The sequence below is a fragment of the Phoca vitulina genome, unplaced genomic scaffold, assembly GCF_004348235.1.
Source record: "Phoca vitulina isolate PV1807 unplaced genomic scaffold, GSC_HSeal_1.0 scaffold10, whole genome shotgun sequence".
In the NCBI taxonomy this organism is placed as follows: domain Eukaryota; kingdom Metazoa; phylum Chordata; class Mammalia; order Carnivora; family Phocidae; genus Phoca; species Phoca vitulina.
Genome location: NW_022589713.1, coordinates 8610697 through 8627592, shown reverse-complemented (window position 1 = coordinate 8627592; position 16896 = coordinate 8610697). Strand labels below are relative to the sequence as shown.

Genomic DNA, 16896 nt, shown 5'->3' with positions numbered 1-16896 from the left:
CAGATAATAAAAGTTTTATCTTTTTTATCTTCATTATAATTATCATTCTCCTCATCCTTCACCCACTACCTCCAACAGTGTATGACACTGCCTGAGGTGGTTTTTTTCTTTTTAATATAGACACAAAATAAAATATTAGGTATAGAAGTACAATCAGTCTTTGCCAGTAGTGTTCCCCGTGTTTCAGGCAAGTAAATGTGTGGAATGTATGTTGATATCATCTAGGGAAGGAACCATCAGCATGGGAGCTGCCTAAATGGGGGTCTTTATGCTGACACTAAAGGATAGAAGGCTGACGGTGCAGAAATAGCTGGAGGAGAGTAGATTGTGAAGGCATGTAACTAGTAAAAAGGGGAACTAAATATCAAGGCAGAGGAACTAGATGTGATAACACAAGCATTAAAAGGAAGTGAGTCAAAAGCCAGAAAATGTTTAGCTCTTCCTTTTAATTAAATAAGAGCATCCTGAAAGATTTCAGTGTGTAGTAGTGTAGTGTGTAGTATTACAGATTTAAATAAATTTGGCATCAGTTTGGTCCATTTTGGACTGGTATTAGGATGCTGCTTTTGAAAAGATAAAATTCAGATGATTTTATTTTTGGCAGTTGAATTCTCCCATTTGTTAATTTCCTGACAACAATGTTTGTCCAACCTAGTTAGAGTTCTAAGAGAATATGGAGGTGCTACTATAGTTTGTTGCTGACTTGTCAGTAAGCCCCCTAGATTGTGAGTATTTGGAAGGCAGGACTGTGTCTTACTGCACTTTGTTTCTGGTGCCTAGTGAGAGTTATACAGTAAGAAATCAATAAATGAACCAATTAATAGCTTTTCCTTGGAGATTTAATTCTTTCATATTTTCTTTTAATAGCACCTATTCCTTGGTACTTTAGATTGTTGTTATTTCTGTTAGTAGTTCATCCTCATCATCTCTTATCTGATCATTTCTCTCTCTTTTGACCCAAAATGAAATGAGAAATTATTAATTAGCCTTGAGCTGTGTCATGATCTTACTGAGAATTAGTATCCATCTTAATGTAGCTTCAGAGAGAGTCAAACAACCCAATTTTGGTTTACTCCCAATCTACCTTTTGATTCTGTTGTAGGGATTTGTCAGAGAATCTGTTGCTTGGTAGGTGGTTATGAGGGCCAGTGGGCAGAGTAGGAGAGAAGCGCCCAGTAGTTAGCGGTGTGAATGGATTGGATTATATAGCACGGTTATTAAGAGCTCCTGCACTGGAGTTAGAATGTGAGTTGAATTCCAGTTCTTCCACTCTTGGACAAACAGCTTAACATCTCTTAAGTTACTTATGAAATGAGACTGTATGAGAGAAAGTGTGGGGCAATGAGTTAAGAGCTAGAGCTCTGGGACCAGACTGCCTGGGTGAGAATCCTGGTTCCTCCTACTTACTAGAGCAAGTTATTTTCAACATTTTGTGGACAGTCTGTAAAATGAGGATGATAAAATAGTGGCCGACTTTATAGGGTTTTTGTAAGTATTAAATAAATGAACACCTGTCGGGTGTTTAGCATGATATCATAAATGCTCAGTAATTGTTAGCATTTGTTACTTTCTAAATTAAATTAAACCTTCTGTTAAGGCTGCTGTCGGAGGAGAGAATTGGTTAAGAAAAGACCTTTTCAAAAGAGGTGGATTAAAACTGTTATATGGCAATCACTGAGGATGGGATTCCAAAGAGGAATACCTTTATTTTCTACTTCAAGAATTTTAACAGTAAGCATTCTTTAATTTCATGAGCAGCAGTCCACCCTCCAATACTAAAAAGCACTTTTATGCTAAAGATGTTTCTGTTTGTCTTATTCATGATAGGAATACTTTTTTCTCTCTCTCTTTTTTTTTTTAGATTTTATTTATTCATGAGAGAGAGAGGGAGAGGGAGAAGCAGAAGCAGGCTCCCTGCTGAGCAGGGAGCCTGATGAGGGGCTCCCAGGACCCTGAGATCATGACCTGAGCCGAAGGCAGACACTTAACCGCCTGAGCCACCCAGGCACCCTGGAATATTTTTTTCTTTTTAAACAGTGTGATTGTAAGAGGCATTGTAGGACAATCCGTGTTTTGCTGTTAAGGAAAGATGAAACAATTTCAAAATGGGTCTCACTCAGTAACAAAACTTACTCCAAGTACCAGTGTTGCAAGTATTATTGTTCAAGGTAGACCTTTTATTTCTGAAATTTTAGCTAAAAGAGTGAAACTCTTCAGGAATAGGAAGTGACACACACACAAAATACTTAGTACAGTTGCAGCTTTTCCATTTCTTGATTTTAAAAGTACAGTTTTTTAAAAAGTACTGCCTGCACACATTTGTGCTTTTTCTTTGGTCTCTGTTGATGTGGATCAATTTCTTTATTTTACAGTAGTGTCTTTGGTCTTGGAGAGATTAAGTGACTTTCTCAAGTTTAACACTTGAATCAATTAGAGAAAGGTGTTTTAATTAAGAGATTAAATGACACATTGTGATAATGGATGTAAAAAGCTCTTTGTGACTCCAAAGCACTTTGTAAATCATAGAGTACTCTGTAAGTATGAGTTATTGTTACAGTAGGAAATTACCCTGAAGCAGTGTTGGCTTCCAAGTATACTACCACGCTGATTATCCCAAAGTAACAGAATGGTTAGGTTCAGTGACCAAATTCATGTGCTCGAATCACACATTTTATTGAATTAATCACAAACATACAATGACAAGTACCATTAAAAGATGGCTATGTTAAGACATTCAGGATAAGATTCAAGTGAAATGCCAGAGCCATACCACCCAAATCCTGCATTGCACATTATTAGTTTGTCCAGTCTCTCTCAGTGCTGCATCAGCTTTCTCTGGTCCCAGTGTCGTTACCAGAACCTGAGTTGAGGGTGAGCAAAGGGAATTAACATGGAAGGTTTTCAGATCCAAAATTTGCTCTGTTGAAGAGACTGAGGATATTGACATTTGAACACAGCTGTAACTTGCTGTTAACCTGCAGAGCTATTTTTCTGCTTGTCTCTGGCAGATGACACTTGAGTTTAGAATGGGTATCCCCAGTGGGCGTTTGACTGAGGGATGATAAAGCTCTCAATCTGAATTTGTGGCCTAATCCATGCTTTGTGAATATTTAAAGTTTGCTTGATCTTTCGTGCTGTCCTTTGCTATTTATACGTAACACTTGCTTTGTTCCATCCATTTTACCTATCTTCAAAACACTGTGTTCTGTTTTTCTGTACTTTTGGCCTACTGTTTTTGCAAAAAGCTATCTTCACTTCTAATACATCATGTAAGCTTCGCCTGTGTTTCAGAAGTTACTTGTTTACTATCTTTGCTTAGTTTCGTCTGTCTTCCTTGTTTCTCTTTTCTGTATAGCAGATTGAACATTCTTAAATAATACAGCAAACTCATTTCACAATTATCATTAGTATTATCTTCGACAATTACAGAGAACCCTTGCTTTGTTTTGCTCTGTTTTGGTAGGGAACTGATAAATCCTGTAGCATAGGAATCTATACCTATAAGGAAGGGGAAAGTTGAGTTTGAATGCCTTCAGTTCTTTATATGGATATATTTCATTGAGTTTCCTTCTTTCATTGTTCAGCTGTGGATGAAAATGTCCAGATTATATAGAAAAGACAATTTCTTAAAAATGATTTGATGCTGCTGCTTTGTCTGGGGAAAGGCATCTTTTGTAGCTAGGGCCAGAAGTCCTGTATATCTCTTCTACTAAATCAGACCCTTTAGAAAAAGTCAAATGGAACTCTTGCTGGAAAATAATCTGATTAGAAAATTCTTTGCTAGGGAATTGTGGGAAAAACTCAGAAAGCAGTAAGTGGTTTAATGTTATAGAATTGCTGCTGTTTAATAATAATTATGTGAAATCAGAATCTAAACAGTCATATATGTAGTAAATTATATATATTCCTTGCTATTTTAGTGAATATACATTTACAAAGTTGATTTAATTGTGTTGAGCTGTGATAGTGGAACAGAGTTGTGGAAATGACAACGTAAATAATAAACATTTCTTTTTTAATGTTATGTGTAAATTGAGTATAACTTGATTGTTTTTAATTTTATATTTAGTATAATTTTGAAAATGCATCTCAGACATTTGATGACCTTCCAGCAAGATTTGGTTACAGACTTCCAGCTGAAGGTTTAAAGGTAAGCAAATAGTAATATGTAGTAAAAGCACAGGTATTTAGTAAGGTCATTTTTATTGCTCTTTATTTGTTTAAAGAATGAAAATATTTCTTACTATTATCATAAAATCCACACATTCATTTGTAAACGGTTCAGACTATTCAAAAGGTATAAAGAAGAAAGTGAAAATCACCTATGATTGTATCATTCTGAACTAGCCACTGTTAACATTTTGGTATGTATTTCAGACCTGTTTTCTAAGATATGTGCTGTATGTCAGGTGTGTGTGTGTGTTTATAGATATATATGTTTGCATATATTTATGTGTTTACTTATATAATGAATCTATATTTTAATACTAAATAGAAACATGCTACTTGGTTTCCAGGCCTTGTCACTTAATTCTCTATCTAGAACATCTTTTCATGGTATTAGAGAAGAATCTGCAATGGCTGGATAGTTTTGCAATATTGTGAAATACTATGGGTTTTTGAACATTTATTTGTTTAATTTTTCATGTGGATTTTTAGGTTGTCCAGTTTTTTCTTTTATAAACAGTGCTACAGTGAATGTCTCCTTTTTTGTGTATTTGTCTATTTATTTGCATAAGATACATTTCCAGGGGCGCCTGGGTGGCTCAGTTGGTTAAGCGACTGCCTTCGGCTCAGGTCATGATCCTGGAGTCCCAGGATTGAGTCCCGCATCGGAGGAGTCTGCTTCTCCCTCTGACCCTCCTCCCTCTCATGCTCTCTCTTTGTCATTCTCTCTCTCTCTCTCAATAAATAAATAAAAAATCTTTAAAAAAAAAAAAAAAAAAGATACATTTCCAAATGTAGAATTGCTTTGTATATGGAATACATGTTTAAAATTTTATTATATATTCCAGGTTGCGTTTTGAATGTTTGGAACAATTTAGAATCCTACCAATAGTGTCTGAGACTGTCTTTTTTCCCTACACCCTCTTCAATACTAGATATTACCAAATTTTAGTTATTTGATAAAAAAATTCTATTGAGCTTGAACATCTTAGTTTTTTGCCGTGTGTGTGTGTGTTTTAATGTATACATGTGAATGCAAGAGTGAATTGCGCCTGTTAATGCTCTTTACCCATTTTTATTTAATTTTTTTTTAAAGATTTTTTTTATTTGAGAGAGAGAGCGTGTGTACACAAGCATGGGTCAGGGGTGGATGGGCAGAGGGAGAGGGAGAAGCAGACTTTCAGCTGAGCAGGGAACCCAAAGAGGGGCTTGGTTCCAGGACCCTGGGATCATGACCTGAGCTGAAGGCAGATGCTTAACTGACTGAGCCCACACAGGGGCCCCTATCTGCCCATTTTTAAATTAAAATGTCTATTTTTACTGATTTCTAAGATTCTTTATATACTGGAAATATTAATCTATTATTTGCCATATCATATGTCTTTCAGGTCATTTTTTCTGGTTTGTCCTTCATCTTTTAACTTCGTTTAAGGTTTCAGTAATTTTGTTTATGTAGTTAAAAATTACTATGCTTTCCTTCTACATCTGGGGTGATGGTTAGAAAGTCCTTCCCCATTGCAAGATGAATTTTTTATGTTATATAAGTTAGAATACATGAAATTGTATGTATGTACCACAGAATGTTTTCAGGTTGTTCTTTCTTAAAATTTCATAAAACTACTGTTATCGTTTAGGATGGCAGGCACCTTTGGGAGGGGCATATTAGTTTTTAATTTTTTGAAGAGTTTAAATTATTAAAGAAATTCCCAGCATTGTAGGACTATTGCTCATTGTAAAAATATTTAAACAGAAAGGAAGTATACAGAGGAAAAAGGAAAAGCCTTCCATTACCTCCTCTTCATCTATACGTGTCAATCCTACTTCCCTCTTCAGCATTAAATATCAGGGTGTTATGTGATCCTATAGACCTTCAGAAATTTTTCTGAATATGTGGTGCTTTTTAGTTCATAAATTTATGAACTCAAAAAGTTCATAAGTGATTACCATTTGTATATATGAAAGGTTTCTTAATTTTTTTAAAAATTAACATATAATGTATTGTTTGTTTCAGGGGTACAGGTCTGTGATTCATCAGTCTTAAATAATTCACAGCACTCACCATAGCACATACCCTCCCCAATGTCCATCACCCAGCCACCCCATCCCTCCTACCCCCCTCCACTCCATCACCCTCAGTTTGTTTCCTGAGATTAAGAGTCTCTTATGGTTTGTCTCCCTCTCTGGTTTCATCTTGTTTCATTTTTTCTTCTCTTCCCCTGTGATCCTTTGCCTTGTTTCTCAAATTCCACATATCAGTGAGATCATATGATAATTGTCTTTCTCTGATTGACTTATTTCACTTAGCATAATACCCTCTAGTTCTAGGCACATCGTTGCAAATGGCAAGATTTCATTTTTTGATGGCTGCATAATATTCCATTGTATATATATACCACATCTTCTTTATCCATTCATCTGTCAGTGGACATCCAGACTCTTGCCATAGTTTGGCTATTATGGACATTGCTGCTATAAACACTGGGGTGCACATGCCCCTTGGGATTACTACATTTGTGTCTTTGGGGTAAATACCTGGTAGTGCAATTGCTGGGTCATCGGGTAGCTCTATTTTTAGCTTTTTTTTTTTTAATTTAATTTATTTATTTATTAGAGAGCGAGTGAGAAAGAAACAGCATGAGAGGGGAGAGGGTCAGAGGGAGAAGCAGGCTCCCCGCTGAGCCGGGAGCCCGATGTGGGACTCGGTCCCAGGACTCCGGGATCATGACCTGAGCTGAAGGCAGTCACTTAACCAACTGAACCACCCAGGCGCCCTCTATTTTTAGCTTTTTGAGGAACCTCTGTACTGTTTTCCAGAGTGGCTGCACCAGCTTGCATTCCCACCAACCATGTAGGAGGGTTCGCCTTTCTCTGCATCCTCGCCAACATCTGTCGTTTCCTGACTTGTTAATTTTAGCCATTCTGACTGGTGTGAGGTGGTATCTCATTATGGTTTTGATTTGTATTTCCCTGATGCCAAGTGATGTTGAGCACTTTGTCATGTGTCTGTTGGCCACTTGGATGTCTTCTTTGCGGAAATGTCTGTTCATGTCTTCTGCCCATTTCTTGATTGGATTATTTGTTCTTTGGGTGTTGAGTTTGATAATTTCTTTATAGATTTTGGATACTAGCCCTTTATTTGATATGTCATTTGCCAATATCTTCTCCCATTCTGTCGGTTGTCTTTTGGTTTTGTTGACTGTTTCCTTTGCTGTGCAAAAGCTTTTTATCTTGTTGAAGTCCCAATAGTTCATTTTTGCCTCTGTTTCCCTTGCCTTTGGCAATGTGTCTAGGAAGAAGTTGCTGTGGCCGAGGTCGAAGAGGTTGCTGCCTGTGTTCTCATCAAGGATTTTGATGGATTCCTATCTCACATTTAGGTCTTTCATCCATTTTGACTCTATTTTTGTGTATGGTGTAAGGAAATGGTCCAGTTTCATTTTTCTGCATGTGGCTGTCCAATTTTCCCAGCACCATTTGTTGAAGAGACTGTCTTTTTTCCATTGGACATTTTTTCCTGCTTTGTTGAAGATTAGTTGACTCTAGAGTTGAGGGTCCATTTCTGGGCTCTGTTCCATTGATCTGTGTGTCTGTTTTTGTGCTGGTACCATACTGTCTTGATGATTACAGCTTTGTAATAGAGCTTGACGTCCGGAATTGTGATGCCTCCAGCTTTGGTTTTCTTTTCAACATTCCTCTGGGTATTTGGGGTCTCTTCTGGTTCCATACAAATTTTAGGATTATTTATTCCAGTTCTGTGAAAAAAGTTGATGGTATTTTGATAGGGATTGCATTAAATGTGTAGATTGCTCTAGGTAGCATAGACATTTTAACAATATTTGTTCTTCCAATCCATGAGGATGGAACGTTTTTTCCATTTTTTTGTGTCTTTCTCAATTTCTTTTTTTTTTTTTTTAAGATTTTATTTATTTATTTGGCAGAGAGACAGCGAGAGAGAGAACACAAGCAGGGGGAGTGGGAGAGGGAGAAGCAGGCTCCTGGCTGAGCAGGGAACCCGATGCGGGGCTTGATCCCAGGACCCTGGGATCATGACCTGAACCGAAGGCAGCCGCTTAATGACTGAGCCACCCAGTCTCCCCTATCTTCCTCAATTTCTTTCATGAGTATTCTATAGTTTTCTGAGTATAGATCCTTTACATCTTTGGTTAGGTTTATTCCTAGGTATCTTATGATTTTGGGTGCAATTGTAAATGGGATTGACTCCTTGATTTCTCTTTCTTCTGCTTGTTGTTGGGTGTATAGGAATGCATCTGATTTCTGTGCATTGATTTTATATCCTGCCACTTTACTGAATTCCTGTATGAGTTCTAGCAGTTTTGGGGTGGGGTCTTTTGCGTTTTCCATATAAAGTATCATATCATCTGCAAAGAGTGAGAGTTTGACTACTTCTTTGCCAATTTTAATGCCTTTTCTTTTTGTTGTCTGATTGCTGAGGCTAGGACTTCTAGTACTATGTTGAACAACAGTTGTGGTAGTGGACATCCCTGCCATGTTCCTGACCTTAGGGGAAAAGCTCTCAGTTTTTCCCCATTGAGAATGATACTCGCTGTGGGTTTTTCATAGATGGCTTTTTATGATATTGAGGTTTGTACCCTCTATCCCTACCCTGTGAAGAGTTTTAATCAAGAAAGAATGCTGTACTTTGTCAAATGCTTTTTCTGCATCTATTGAGAGTATCATATGGTTCTTGTCCTTTCTTTTATTAATGTAGCGTATCACATTGATTGATTTGTGGATGTTGAAACAACCTTGCAGTCCAGGTTTCTTAATTTTTATAATGGAATCAATTCTAGCTAATTTACCCAGAAAGGGATTATGAAGGGATACAGATGTCTAGAGTATTGAAGCAGGAGAGCAAGATTCTTATCCCATAGAGTTGAAGAATGAATCTCATGGACAGGGGAGAGTGAGTAAAGCAATAGAAGTTTATTAAGCGAGGATACAGAAAAAGCTCTGAGAAGTGAGAGGGATCCTAACAGGGTTGTCACTGGGGGCTTTTGGGGATGGTCTTTTATAGAAAGCTAACCAGGGAACTTAAGTCCTTTTAACATCTCTATTCATAGCACCATTGAGCAAGGACTAGTGATAACACCTTCAATGGCATTACTACCTTTTTAGGGTCCCAGTAATTTTGCTGGTCACATGTAGCTGTTATAACAAGGCCCACTTCAGACACCTAGGACAGGATGGTCTGGTTTGTTCCCTTATCTCTGGTTTCCTTTCATCTCCCACATTTTTGAATTTTGTCATCCTGATCCCATGGCCCCCTACCTGTCTCTCCCTACCGAGCCCCACCTGTCCCTTACTCAGTATCATATCCTGGAGAAGCAGTTTCCAAACTGTCAGGAACAAAACGCAGAACCTCCTTGTTTGATAAGGGATTGATGCAGCCGTTGACCCCCAAAACATAGCACTTTTCTCCCATCAGGAAGCCTCTGTGATCTTACTTACCTCAAAACATACTGCCTCAACTGCCACCCAAGCTGAAGAAATACCCTTTGCCAGACTGTTTTCTCAAATCTAACACCTTGATTTTTCTGACTGTAGGCCCTCTAGTTAACTAGCCACATACTTCAGTGAAATACTAGCTATAATGGAAGCTGGTTAATATAGTTTAGTTTTTGTTGTTGTTGTTTTTGTTGTTTTAGTCTGCTTTGTAAAGGTGGAATTCGTAGTGTGGGGGAAAGTGGATTCAGAAAATTTGGGGCATTATGAATGACAGATACCCACTACGATGTTGATGGGGTTTTGGAATATAGGTGAGGTTCAGGGGGCGGAGTCCGGAGCCGATGACTAAGACATCTTTGATGCAAAATGGTGGTTTATTAAAGCACGGGGACAGGACCTGTGGGCAGAAAGTGCTGCTGCACTGGGGTAGTGAGGGGTGGCAGCTTACGTACTATGGGGTTAGGGGAGGTAAGGAAAAAGGGAGGTTTGCAAAAGAACTTTCATGTGCTAAAGAAGACTCACAGGATACTGGAGGCCTTGCCATACATTGTGAAGTTAAGGTTGTTTACCCCTCTAGTAAGGCATTAACATTAAGATAGTTGGGAACTTCCTGGAGGAACATTACACTCTACCCACTTCAAGTATCTGTCGATGGGCTGCAGGTTATAAAGACATTTAATTGTATCTACATTTCCTTCTGGAAGCTAGGTTAGTGATGATAGGAATGCTTTGTTCTTGTAGCTTGCTAAGACATTTGTAAACTGAGGGAGACTCTATAAGTTAACTATTTGTTTTTCCTTTAGGGCAGCCAGGAGTGTCTGAGGAATGTCACACAGATCCCATGGGCGGGGGAGGGGGGGTTGTGGGGTGTCAGCTTCTGCTTTGTCCTCTGCTTGCCTTCTGTTCCCTCATCAGTGTTACTCTGTAATTTGACTCCCTGCACATCCCCACCCTTAGCATTATGTCTTGATAGCTTTCCACAGCTGCACCCATAGATCTAGCATGTTTCTATTAAGCACTGCATGGTATTCTAATATGAAGGACCATAGTTTATTAGTCATTTCACATTCACAGATATTTTTGTTTCTTATCCACAATTAAGTTATTTCTCTAAGATAGAGGTTTAGAAGTATAGCTGATGAGTCAATGGGTTTGTACATCTAAAATTTTCATAGATACACTAAATTACCTTTCCAAAAGTTTGTACTGGAAAAATAAAACAAGACAAAACCAGAGAGGGAGACAAACCATAAGAGACTCTTAATCCTAGGAAACAAACTGAGGGTTGCTGTAGGGGAGGAGGGTGGAGAGATGGGGTAACTGGGGGATGGACATTAAGGAGGGCATGTGATGTAATGAGCACTGGGTATTAAATAAGGCTGATGAATCACCGACCTGGACCTCTGAAGCCTATAATAAATTATATGTTAATTAATTGAATTAAGGTAATTAAAAAAACCGAAAAGGTTATACTGATTTGTTCCCATTAACAGTGCATGAGAATACCCATTTTTCTACACCCTTTTCAACACCAAACCTCATCTATATTCCAATACCACATCATCAGGAGGATCAGACTTTTCTAGGTTTCTTATTTATATACTTTTCAGAAGTGACTTGATAAATAGAGGAGATAATTGATATGGATTTTGGAATATAGGTGAGGTTCGGTAGGGTGAAGTCCGGAGCCGACGACCAAGAAAGAATTCTTGAGACATATTTGGTGCAAAATGGTGGTTTTATTAAAACACGGAGACAGGACCTGTGGGCAGAAAGAGCTGCTGCACCGGGGTTGTGAGGGGTGGCTAATTATATACTTGGGAGTTGGGGGAGGTAAGGAAAAGGGAGGTTTTCAAAAGAACTTTCATGGGACGCCTGGGTGGCTCAGTCGTTAAGCGTCTGCCTTTGGCTCAGGTCATGTTCCCAGGGCCCTGGGATCGAGCCCCACATCGCCCCACATCGGGCTCCCTGCTCCGCGGGAGGCCTGCTTCTCCCTCTCCCACTCCCCCTGCTTATGTTCCCTCTCTCGCTGTGTCTGTCTCTGTCAAATAAATAAAATCTTTAAAAAAAAAAAAAAAGAACTTTCATATGCTAAAGAGGACCTACAAGTTACTGGAGGCCTTGCCATTGTCAAGGTTGTTTTTCCCTCTAGCAAGGCATTAAAGTGAAGACCATTGGGAGCTTCCTGGAGGAACATTATTATTATTATTTTTTTTTTTTAAGACTTAGTTTATTCATTTGAGAGAGAGAGAGGGAGCACAAGCAAGGGGAGCGGCAGAGGGAGAGGGAGAAACAGATGCCCCACTGAGCTGGGAGCCGGAGGTGGGGCTCGATCCCAGGACCTGGAGATCATGACCTGACCTGAAGGCAGATGCTTAACCATCTGAGCCACACAGGTGTCCTGGAACCTTATATTCTGCCTGCCTCAAGTATCTGTTAATGGGCTGTAGGTTATAAGGACATCCAATTTCATCCACATTTCCTGTAGGTTATTGATAAGAATGTTTTTCTTGTTAAAAAAAAATTGTAAACTGAGGGAGACTTAGGTCCTGCAGGACTATAATCTCTAGAAGTTTAACCATTTGTTTTTCCTTCCCTTAGCTTTAGGGCAACCAGGAGTGGTTGAGGAATGTCGCATATATCCCATCCATGGGTGGGGATGGGGGTTGTAGGGTGTCAGCTTGTGCTTTGTCTTCAGCTTGCCGTCTGTTCCCTCATCATGATGATTACTAAAAAATTGAAAACCAGATTTATCTCTAAGGAAGCCTTAATAAGCTTAGCATCAGATTTCCTGAGTATAGCTATCAACGGCAAATCTTATTTTCAGCAAAATACCTTTTGGGCTAGATATATCATGATCATTGTGTATGATGTTTTTGTAATCTAGTACTTAGTGTATGTTTTTCATGTTGATGAGAAGACATAGAGGATGAAGGTCATGGGATGCAGATTTGTCCTTGACTGTATCATTCTTAATATCTATTCTAGATAATTTGTACCTTTTATGATATGATATGTATCCTTATATATGATTTCTCTTAATCATTATTCTTAAATTAGCACCCGGTGTTATCACTAGTTAACTTCCCACAAACTAGACTTATTTGAAAATTTACTAGTAACTTCTTCCGGATTCTTTCAGAAGAAATGATTTTGTTTAATACAAAGGCTTGAGATTAGAAGAGAAATTTTTTTTTCTCTAGTGAAGGAAAATGCAAATACTGCAAGGAAATATGGTTGTTTGGATGCCTTATTTGTGATGCCTCCTTTGCTTTCTTTGTAAGGAAGATGCTTAATAGCACTATTGTATTTTCCCTCCCAAAACACTCGATAGTTTTGTGATATGAAGAAGTCTTGGTTAGGCTGAATATACTTAGCTTCCTCACTCCTAGGAACTGTTAACTGTCATAATATCACCTTAAATTTGTAGACTAAAGCAAAGGTTAGAGTTCCTTTTTTAAAGGATAAATAGGAAATGGAACCATTAAAATAAGAAGTAACACCACACCTGTTTATACATAAAATAGGAATTCTGAAATCAAAAGACATTTTTCAAATGCACGAAGGTATAAAAAGAATGCATCTTCAGTGAATTTTGAGCTTTTAAAATCTTTTCCTGTTAATTTCAAAGGTAATGATTACTCATTCATTCATTAACTTTATCAGGGAATAGAGTGTTTCATTAGATGTGGAAAATAATGAATTATTTCATTATGACATTATTACTTGGAGAAAAAGTGTGGAAGGTAGGGAGAGAGAGTAAGGGGGAGGAGGGCCTGAAGGAAAGCATGGAAAGTCTACCCTCCCATCTTATGTATAATTCCCCAAATCTAACCTTGGCTCTTTTCTTCCACAGTTTGGGTAGTCTCTTCCATCATCCTTGGACCCACCCACATTATCCTATTTAGTTTCCAACCACATTGTAAGTCAAAGAAGACGAAGATGTCTGATCTCCTAACTCCACACACTCCCTGCACTTTCCTGTTTCATTACTGGGCATCTTTGTTGTTTGTTCACTTAGTAGTTTTCATTAGATTTCCTTGCTGGCTTTCTCAATTTGATATGGTAAAAGTAATTTTTAATTTTTCTTCCCATGAAAAAATATTTTTCTAATTATAAGCAATATATGCTTACCATAAAAATTAAGATGATAAAGTACATGTATAAAGATGAAAATCATACATAATTCTACAACGAAGAGATTATAGTGGTAGACTTGGGTATAACTGAGTTTTTAGAGACCTATTTATGCCTTCATTTTATGTGTTTATGCTATTTTGCAGCTTCTTAAAATTTGGCAAAATCATGGCATATCCAATATCATGGATATCTTTTCATGTAAATATATTATGCATTCATGTCATCATGCAGTTTTTAAAATATTTGAATTACATCATAATGTAACCAATCCTCTGTGTCATTGGTTGTCATTGTGTTTAGGTTGCTTTCACTTATTAAAAATTATTAAATATTTCAAACACAGAGTAAGGGAATACTAGAACATCCTGTATACCTACCACCTGGATGTTCAGATTTTGCATTTTTTAAAAGAAGAAATAAAATGTTACCAGTACCATTGAAACATTTTTTTCCCTTCCAAATTCCATTCCCTTATCTTCCTCCTCCTAGATAATCATTATCCTGAAATTTAGATCTTTCCCATTTATGTTACAAAACATTTTATCTTATATGAATCTATAAACATTGTTGTACCTGCTTTTAAATTTTGTTTATTCTGGTTTTTAAAGTTGCTTTTTTTTTTCACCCAGCAGTGTATTTGAATTTTATCTACGTTGTTATATTGTCTGCATTCATTTTGACTGTTGTATAATACTTCATTTTATGAATATATCATTTTTTCATTATTTTATTAATAAATATGTAAGATGTCAGTTTTTTGCTATTATATCTTAAAAATCTCTCCTTGTGTATATTAAAATTAGATGTCATTTCACACTCATCAGATTAGTGAAAATAAAGAGTCTAACAATGTCAATGGCCAGCAAGGATATGAAAAACAGGTAGTCTTATATACTGCTGGTATCTGAGTGTCTGACCACTCTGGAGAGTTTGGTAATAATACCTTTTTTTTCTGAGTGATAACTTGCCATAATGAAATAATTCATTTTTTCCACACTCAGTGTATTTCTCGCTTAATAAATGAATCTGTGATCATCGTCTTTGAAATTAACAGGAAAAACTAATTACCAGTATTACCACCCTTATTACTTTGTACTGTTCTATTTTTATCTGTTTACCTGTGCGATCCGATCCCTTTTTGCCAGTCGCTATTCTCTTTGAATACTTAATACTGAAATAATTTCTGTAGCTGGGATATGACCATTTTCATTAGTAATTTTAAGTTCTGGTCCCCTTAATCAGATTGATAACCAGTTTGTGTTCAACTTCAGTTAACCAGATTATGTTCAACAGTGACTGAGTTATTATGAGAAGTTGCAAATGGCAAACAATGTGAGTAATGAATGATTGAAGGTCTGTTTCTTTTTAAAAAAACAAAACAAAACAAAACCATATGTTTTTGGCTTCATTATCAAAGAATTCCTTTTAGTCAGGATTCACTTTTGTTTGCAAAACTGAGGAATTTCTCTGCTGGCTCTTAAGTTTTCACAGATTTACTTTCTGTATTTGTTTCTGAATTCTTTTGCTATCAAAGATTTTGTTAAGAGTTTTGTAATTGATTAACACATTTAAAGCTCTTATGTTCTTAGAGGATCTGTAAAGTACTACAGAATATAAAATATGAATAAATATACCTTACTGACTTGTTTTGATGATTTGTCAATTTAGAAGGTGATCTTAGAGGGTATGTATTTCCAATATAAGCTCAGTCCACTTAGTTTCTCTAAAAACAACAGGAATTCTATCTTGTTGGTTGTAGCAGATCCTACAAGTATACCATAGTCTTTTGAGCTTTCGATTTTTTACTTGTTGGTGCAGTGTTTAGATTGGAGTGACAGTGTTTGACTGGATTTTTTTCTTAAGACAATGATGTGGTTATGATGGTCGTGTGGCATGTAACAAATTTACTAAAAGGCATTGTCCACCAGAGGGCACAGTCATTTTGTTTTTTAAAATGTCAAGATATGGTCTATGGAGTGAAGCATTATCTGTGTGTGCTGAATGGGAAACACGTAACAGATGTCTTTTCTTCATAGAGCTTGAATATCAGAAAGTCAGAATCCTGACAAACAACTAGTTTTGTGTTAAAACTCAAGGCAATAATCTTTAAATCTTTATCAATTATGTTGTTTTTAGGAATTAGATTTGATAATAGAAGAACCAAAGGATTGTCAACCTGATCTGTTACAATATCTCTTTATTTAACTATTTCAACATGAATTTGAGTGAAAAGGGAATTATTCATCTCCTTTCCTAGCTTTATCCTGGAAACCATGATTTATTACCCCCCCCCCCCTTCATTAGTAAGCTATTATGTCTGCAGATTACTGTGAAGGGGTAAACTTAGGGAGAAGATATTTGTTAATTTACATATAAATGTGAAATTCTATTTGCAATTAAGTTAATCTTATTTTGATCATATAAAGAAAGGTATAGTAGATATTTAACAAGTTAAATTATATTTAGATGGGACAGCCAGTATTCTAAAACCAAGAGGTGATCAGATAGGCATTTGGAATATATTTCTACTTACCCAGTGTGATCTAGGAAACAAAATAGAAAAAGAAAAACAAAACCAAAAAAATCTCCATAAGATAAAAACTTTTGTTTTCTTGTTGTCTGCAAAAATAATACTAGTTACAGTGGACTGGAGCCTGCGCAAAAAGGCTATCCCCTTCAAGAGCATTCCTGAAACAAGTGTTTCTAGATGACCTTGTATTAGGTAATACATATATATTCGACAGATAATACTTTTTTGGGTAAGAATTTAACCAACAACATTAATAGTAAAAACAGGAATATTTAAGATACAACCTGAAGTTATACTAAAAACCATCTAGTTCATTGACCAGCCTCATGCCCTCATTTTTTTTTAAGTTTGCTGTATTTTTAAGTAATCTCTACACCCATTTTGGGGCTCAAACTCATGACCCTAGGATCAAAGGTTGCATGTTCTTCTGACTGAGCCAGCCAACCACCCATGTTTTTTTTTTTTTGTAACAACTTTAATGAGATATAATTCACATACCATGCGTTCACCCATTTAAAGTGTATGTTTCAGTGGCTTTTAGTATATTCAGAGTTAGCAGTTATCATCACAATCAATTTTAGAACATTCTCCTCCCC

The 16896-nt window shown here is 36.9% G+C and overlaps 1 protein-coding gene across 3 annotated transcripts in view; it reads left to right on the top strand.

The window, feature by feature from the left end:
• The window catches only part of RNF13 (ring finger protein 13), a 166631-nt gene that overhangs the window by 27952 nt on the left and 121783 nt on the right, over positions 1–16896 (top strand). For all 3 annotated transcript variants that reach the window (XM_032408465.1, XM_032408464.1, XM_032408466.1), the window contains exon 3: positions 4070–4150. In XM_032408465.1, the coding sequence (XP_032264356.1) occupies positions 4070–4150 (81 nt within the window). The remainder of the gene's footprint in view (positions 1–4069; positions 4151–16896) is intronic.